General features: G+C 42.0%; 1 protein-coding gene across 1 annotated transcript; it reads left to right on the top strand.

Moving 5' to 3' along the window:
* Window positions 1–227: 227 nt before the first annotated feature.
* On the top strand, window positions 228–1,262 carry LOC116881506 (xaa-Pro aminopeptidase 3-like). Its single transcript, XM_032881275.1, has 2 exons — window positions 228–1,022; window positions 1,239–1,262. The coding sequence occupies exons 1-2, from the start codon at window positions 228–230 to the stop codon at window positions 1,260–1,262; spliced, it is 819 nt and encodes a 272-aa protein (XP_032737166.1).
* Window positions 1,263–7,960: the final 6,698 nt, after the last annotated feature.

Genomic DNA, 7,960 nt, shown 5'->3' with positions numbered 1-7,960 from the left:
TATGTAGGTAGAATACCTGAGTCTATCAGCACTCCTATCCAGACCCCTAAACAAAAGCTTAAATTATAGGTCAATGGCTAAACCTAGGAAAGAAAAACAAATTTTTGTTTTGACATAGAAGAGATTTTTTTTATATATATTAAATAAATATCCTGGATGTTAATATTGAAAACAAAAATAAAATCTTAAAAGTATTTTGTTTTGGCTGCCGTGTGAGCAAGGACGACATGCTTTGGTTACTCTCAGCAACTAAGCTGGTTCCCGCCGTAGCAAGCTCCCGCTGCCTCTCAGGATGCATGTCGTGTTCTCAGCGAAGGTACTCCCTCCAGCCCATCCCAGAGAGGAGAATTCCTAACCGATACTTGGGCCAGCCCAGCCCCTTTACACACCCACACCTCCTCAGACCAGGAGAGGTGACGCCAGGTCTATCTCAAGTGGAGTATGCACTTCGCAGGCACAAACTAATGTCTCTGATCCACAAGGAAACACAAGGGCAGAGTGGGACAGACCAGACAGTGGTTCTGCTGTCCAACCCTACATACTACATGAGCAATGATATCCCCTATACTTTCCACCAAGACAACAATTTCCTGTACCTGTGTGGATTCCAAGAGCCCGATAGCATTCTTGTTCTTCAAAGCCTCCCTGGCAAGCAGTTACCAGCACATAAGGCCATGATTTTTGTGCCTCAGAGAGACCCTAGTCGAGAACTTTGGGATGGCCCACAATCTGGCACCGATGGAGCAATAGCTTTAACGGGAGTGGATGAAGCCTATACACTGGAAGAATTTCAACATCTAGTACCAAAATTGAAAGATGAGACAAATATGGTCTGGTATGACTGGATGAGGCCCTCTCATGCACAGCTTCCCTCTGACTACATGCAGCATCTGACTGAGGTCAAAGCCAGGAGCAAGAATAAGGTTCAAGCTGTCCAGCAGCTGGTACAGCGCCTCCGGCTGATCAAATCTCCTGCAGAAATTGAGAGAATGCAGATTGCTGGGAAGCTAACATCACAGAGAGCAAGAGAGCACAAGCAGGCAGAGCAGCAGAGAGAGCGGGAGAAGCGGGCTCCCCACTGAGCAGGGAGCCCGATGTGGGGCTCGATGTGGGGCTCGATCCCAGGACCCTGGGATCATGACCTGAGCCCAAGCAGTCGTTTAACCAACTGAGCTACCCAAGCACCCCATACATTCCAGCTTTCAAACAGACTTTAATTTTTATTCTTTTCACGGTAGCATCCCTACATTGCCTTGAGTTAATTCTGTCATCCCTAAGGGGTTCATTTGCAGCCCCAGGCTAGTGCTGCATAATGTGTTCCATATTCAGTAGATCTAAAAGAGTTTCTTCTTTACTTCCAGCCATTCAATCACCCATTTGTTAAAATGTCTTGAGTTCCCTGCCAGAGATGACCTGGCATGATATGAAGCAGAGTAATCTTCTTTTTCCATTATTATCTTTACATTAAAAGCCAGTATTTTTACATCTGATGATAGTGGCTCATTGGAATGTTTTTCTTTCTAAAATTCCTCTAAACTCCGATAAATTGAATGTGTCTGCCTTGGGATTTTTATACCCTGGGAAGTTTGAGGCAGTTGCCTTTTCTCTGCCTTACTGTAAAATTATCAAAGCCTGGCACTCTTCAGTTTCTGCCTTTTTATTTCATTTTCAATTAAACATAAAAAACTGAATAGTTTCAGGGAAAAAAAAAGTATTTTGTTTTGGAAGAAAAATAAATACCCCATTTTAATGAAGTCATTGACATACTTCACAATCCAGAAAAGGAAGCTATAGGTTAAGAAATGTTAATAACACATAAATCACATTAAGCATCATAATTTTGGATGGGTATTTTAAGATAAGGTCAATAACTTTCTGGCAATAATCTTGAAACTCTTTAGTAGAACTTGCTAGAAAGATCAAAGAAAAACATGAGATTCACCAAAATGAGTCTAGGTAGGTGTCTTACTTACAAGTCAGGTGCTCCCAAAATACTTATAAAAGTCCTATTTCAGGGGCGCCCGGGTGGCTCAGTGGGTTAAGCCTCTGCCTTTGGCTCAGGTCATGGTCTCAGTGTCCTGGGATCGAGCCCCAGGGTTCTCTGCTCAGCAGGGAGCCTGCTTCCCCCTCTCTCTGCCTACTTGTGATCTCTATCAAATAAATAAACACTATGGAGTATTATGCCTCCATCAGAAAGGATGAATACCCAACTTTTGTAGCAACATGGACGGGACTGGAAGAGATTATGCTGAGTGAAATAAGTCAAGCAGAGAGAGTCAATTATCATATGGTTTCACTTATTTGTAGAGCATAACAAATAACATGGAGGACATGGGGAGATGGAGAGGAGAAGGGAGTTGAGGGAAATTGGAAGGGGAGGTGAACCATGAGAGACTATGGACTCTGAAAAACAACCTGAGGGTCTTGAAGGGGCTGGGGGTGGGAGGTTGGGTGAAAAAGGGAGGGCACTTATTGCATGGAGCACTGGGTGTGGTGCAAAAACAATGAATACTGTTACACTGAAAAGAAATAAAAAAAAAAAAACCTGAAAAAAAAATAAAAGGCAAAAAAAAAAAGTCCTATTACAGAAAATTAAGTACAGTATTAGCTTTTTTTTTTTTTTAAGAGTTTGGTCAGTAACTAGGCTCTTTCCTACGAAATTTTCAGTTATTTATCTAAAATTGCCACACAGGGGCACCTGGTAGACTCAATCAATTGAGCATCCAACTCTTGATTTCGTTTCAGGTTGTGATCTCAGGGTTGTGAAATTGAGCCCCTAGTTAGGCTCCGTGATCAGAGCTCAGCAAAGGAGTCTACCTGATGATTCTCTCCCTCTTCTTTTGACACCCCCACTCCTGTGTGCCCCCTCACACACTCTCTCTCTCAAATAAATAAAGATTTTATTTATTTATTTGAGAGAGACAGAGACAGAGTGAGAGAGCATGAGAGCGGAGGTCAGAGGGAGAAGCAGACTCCCCATGGAGCTGGGATCCTGATGTGGAACTCGATCCCAGGACTCCGGGATCATGACCCAAGCCGAAGGCAGTCGCTTAACCAGCTGAGCCACCCAGGCGCCCTCTCTCTCAAATAAATAAATCTTAAAAAAAATAAAATAAAATAGCCTTACAAAGCAAATGACAAATGATTTACATTTCAGCATTTATTCTTCCTATTCTAAACGAATATACCCGGGGCCCCTGGGTGGCTCAGTGGGTTAAGCCTCTGCCTTCGGCTCAGGTCATGGTCTCAGGGTCCTGGGATTGAGCCCCGCATCGAGCTCCTTGCTCAGCCGGGAGCCTGCTTCTCCCTCTCCCTCCATCTGCCTCTCTGCTTACTTGTAATCTCCATCTCTCTGTCAAATAAATAAATAAAATCTTAAAAAAAAAAAAGAAAGAAAGAAAGAAAAGGAATAGAAAAAAGAATACACCCAAGTTCAGAGCAGCTTACCGGGCTTTCTGTGTGAGGATGTGCATAGAAGACTGAATGCTACAAATTATACATGAATTGGGATTTTGTACAAAAGTTCAGATTGAGACTCTTCCCAATCAACTGGTAATAGTTAAGAAATTTCCTCCTTACTTTACCTCTGTAACTTTAGAATTCTACTCATCCAGATACCAGACAGCCCTATAGTATCTGTGCTATGCCTCAAACAAAACAGGTGCTTACTAAATACTTGCTGATACACCAAAATGTTTTCTGTGATCCTATCCCATGAAATAACAGTCTAGCTCATGGAGTCTTTCACCAGGACCCAGGAAAAGCAGTAGCCTGTAACAACATATTTAACACCTTGCTCACTGGTTATCTATCTACTTCCCAGTCTCTGTGTTAAGAAGATAAATATAGGGACGCTAAGAAAATCGGGCCTAGAGGCGCCTGGGTGGTTCAGTCATTAAGGAAATCAGGCCTAGAGAATTGGGAATGTTCTGGGATACAGTCAGAGTGCTTAAAAAGTTCTTGATTTTCAGGCACAATGCTCCGTGTCATCAGCTCTTGGGAGCAAATCTGAAGCTTCCCTGAAGATACTGGAAATAAAATTGCTCTGTGAATTACCTCTGAGCTCAACATGTGAATGAATTAGAGTAGAAATATACAAAAACACCAAAAGACCATGTTTGGATGGGTATTGTCACTGGAAGTGAAAACTCAAGTCAAGTCTCCAGTGTTAGCAGCAAAGGAATCTTGAAGATTGCTTCTCAGGAAACACACCCCAGCCCACGGCTTCAGGGCCTAGGGAGCCATTCTTCCTGTTTCTGTATAAATCTTATCCTTCTCTTACCCAATGCTCTAGGCAATGCATTCATCTAACTCTCCTCATTCTGATTCACCTTCATATTTATATTTTCATTTCCCATATTCCCAGGATAGGGAAGAATTTGCTGGTCAAACCCATGAAAGTTTTACCGCATCTATAAATTGGTATCCCTCTTCATACGCTGGCCTTACAAGCTTGGTTTCTAAGTCTACCCTGAAAGATGGATGTGCTGTCCATCTGCTGATGAAATCAGTTTCCAAGCCTGCAGGGTGCAAATCAAACTCTGGACTACACGTTCACCCAAGCAATGCAGCCCCCTGAGGCCTCTTGGGAAGTGGTCAGCTGACTCTCCAGACACTACCTCTTTCCACCAATGAGGAGCCAAGGGAGCTACTGATATACCAAAGGAGCCCATAAAAAAATTTCCACACTTAGATTATTACAGCTTTTACTTAAGAAAATCAGTTTAACTGCAGTAAAACCAATTTCAAGCGACTCATAAGTTATATCAGATGTTCTGTTAGAGCATGAAGCAAATAAACATGCTAGCTAAAAAAAAAGGTGTAATTCTTTAAAGAGAAAGCCTCACTTAAACAAGTAGGGAAAGAAGAGCTACTAGAGATTAATAGAAATTAGACCCACCCAATCCAATGGGTAACCAAATACAGTGGGTGAAACCTTGTTTAGATTTTATTGCAAATAGCCTGTGGGAGGTAAAATAACAGCCCCTCCCAAAGACCTTAACATCTTAATCCTCAGAATCTGTGAATATGTTACTTTACATGGTAAGAGACTTTGCTGGTGTGATTAGTTAAGGGTTTTAAAATGGTCAGGTAGGGGCGCCTGGGTGGCTCAAGCAGTTAAAATGGTCAGGTTATTCTGGGTTATCCAGATGGGTCCAATTGGACCCATCTGGATAACCCAGAATTCTAAGGATCACCTGGGTCCTTAGAAGCTGAGAACCTTACCCAGCGGGGGTCAGAGTGAGATAGGATTATGGAAGAAAGATCAGAAAGATGCAGCATTGCTAACTTGGAAGACAGAAGGGGACTAAGAGCGAAAGAATGTACGCCCTAGATGTTGGAAAATGCAAGTAAACAGGTTCTCTCCTAGAATATCCAGAAAGGAATGTAGTACCTTGATTTTAGCACCAGTGAGGCCCCTATCAGACTTCTGACCTAAAGAACTGGTAAGATAATGACTTTGTTGTTTTAAGTCACTAAATTTAATCTGTTACAGAAACAATAGAAAACAGATATACAAACTCTAAAAGATATTTTGAGACAAATTAGGAGATTTAAACAAGGATTGGGTATTAAATGGAGTATTAAGGAATTAATGTTAATTTGTGTTAGGGTATAATAGCAGTATTTGGACTACCTTTTAAAACTTTTTGTTAGAGACGACATAATGAAGTATTTATAGTTGAAATGATACAATGAAAGCTGTGATTTGCCTTAAAATGCTGCCCCTTTCCCCCCCAAAGGTGGGGGAATATATAAGACATTAAAATTGGCAAAGGTTAGTTAATTGCTGAAGATGGGGGCTCATGATACTATTCTATTACTCTGTATACTTCAGGTTTTTCATAATACGTTTTTTTTTTTTTAAGATTTCATTTATTTATTTGAGAGAGAGACAGTGAGAGAGAGCATGAGCGAGGAGAAGGTCAGAGAGAGAAGCAGACTCCCCGCGGAGCCAGGAGCCTGATGCGGAGACTCGATCCCGGGACTCCAGGATCATGACCTGAGCCGAAGGCAGTCGTCCAAACAACTGAGCCACCCAGGCATCCCCATAATAAGTTTTTTAAAGCAAATTGAATTAAGAAAAAGCACCTGAACACTACAGAACAGCACTGTCCCAAATAGTTTTCTGTGATGATGAAAAAAAGGTTCTGCGTCTGCATTGTTCAATGCCTTAGCCCCTAGCCATGGGGCTGATGAGCGCCTGAAATACAGCCAGTACAACTGAAGAATTGAAGGTTTCATTTCATTTAATTTGAATGAAGTGAATTTAAATAGTTCCATGTGGCTAGTGGCTACCATATTACACCATGTAGCTCTAGACATTAGAAAGGAGCCATGTTACCTCACTATTAGAATTCAAATAAGTAAACTCATGAATCAGGACAGTGCCACATCTGTTATTTTTGTCTGCCCAGCCTCTCTTTCCCTTTCTCACTAATAGTACCCAGCTCTTACCTCTTCCCTCACTCCTGGGGATCTTCTGTATTGGTAAGTGAAGTAGCTCCCTCGATTAGTTATATGGATGGGAACCCTAGAACTGCTATCATGTTGCCTTGGCACACTGAGGTTCCTGAGAGAATAAAACCAAAGTTAGGATACAGATGAACAGTCTTGATTCTCAAGTTCTTACATCTAGTCAACTGTAGGGAATCAACTCCATGCCTACTTTCCCTTGTTTCAGTCGGATAATCCAATAAATTCCTCTCTTCTGCTTAGATTATTTTTTTTTAAGATTTTATTTATTTATTTGACGAGAAAGAGAGAGAGATCACAAGCAGGAAGAGCAGAAGGCAGAGAGAAAGGGGAAAAAGCAGGCTTCCTGCTGAGCAGAGAGCCCGATGCGGGGCTCGATGCGGGGCTCGATCCCAGGACCCCGAGACCATGACCTGAGCCGAAGGCAGAGACTTAACCCTCTGAGCCACCCAGGCATCCCTGCTTAGGTTGTTTTTGAGTCAAGTTCTATGGCTTGCAACCTACAAGGTCCCATTAAAAAACTTAGTGTCAGGGTCACTAGCAAAATAGTAAGATTAATGGCACTGCTTCAGACTGAATTGTAATCCCCTGAAATTTGTCATGTTGCAGCCCTAACCCAACCCTCATTCCCATCTGACTATATTGGAGACAGAGCTTTTAAGGAGGCTCTATTAAGGTTAAATGAAGTCGTTAGGGTGGAACTCTGGTGCCCCTATAAAAAGAGGAAGAAACAACAGCGCTCCCTCAGACAAGTAGACAGAGGGAAGGCAGCTATCTGCAGCCCGGAAGAGTCCTCCCTCATCGGACCCCAACCATGCTGGCATCCTCATCTCGGACTTCCAGCCTCCAGAGCCTGAGGAAGTGAATTCTGTTGTTTCAGCTGCCCAGTCTGATATTTTGTTACAGTAGCCCTAGCTAAGAGGGGTACCAAGATAGCTCCCCTAGTGCCAATTATTACCAGTTCTTACTTCAGGGCGAAGTACACACTGATTAGCAAAAATAGCAATATTGAGATGTTACTATTCCACTTGCATTCTTGATTTCAGCTTAGACTGGAGCAGAGTAGCTTTTCAATTAGTTTTGCCTTTTTTTTTTTCTTTTTAAAGTAGGCTCCATGTCCAATACAGGGCTTTGAACTCATGACCCTCAGACTGAGAGTCACAGGCTCTACCAACTGAGCCAGCCAGGTGCCTTGGTTTTTATTTTTTTAAGTCCAAAAAAATCAGCCCGGCTATCTTGAATCTCAGTATCAATTCAGGGGGATTATAAGAATATAGAAAAAAAAAAGTCTTTAGTGAGATTAAGCAGTCAGAACCATATTACTAGTAATGGGGAGAAAAAACTGATAAATCACATAGTCAAATTCAATTATTAATCTAATTTTCCACTTTATTCCTTGTATTAACAGATTAAGAAAGTGAAGTTCTCCTACATGCTAACTTACAGATGTTTATAAGCACCACACAAACACTGTTCCACAGAG

This window comes from Lontra canadensis, unplaced genomic scaffold (genome assembly GCF_010015895.1).
Source record: "Lontra canadensis isolate GAN:19392208 unplaced genomic scaffold, GSC_riverotter_1.0 scaffold75, whole genome shotgun sequence".
In the NCBI taxonomy this organism is placed as follows: Eukaryota; Metazoa; Chordata; class Mammalia; order Carnivora; family Mustelidae; genus Lontra; species Lontra canadensis.
Note: the sequence above shows the minus strand (reverse complement) of the source record. Positions and strands in the feature narration are given on the sequence as shown.

Excerpts from the sequence above, each read along its gene's own strand:
- LOC116881506 (XM_032881275.1), top strand. The coding sequence starts at position 228 with ATGCTTTGGTTACTCTCAGCAACTAAGCTGGTTCCCGCCGTAGCAAGC. Across the intron at positions 1,023-1,238 it reads GGAAGCTAACATCACAGAGA|CATCCCTACATTGCCTTGAG; the intron begins GCAAGAGAGCAC and ends TTTTCACGGTAG.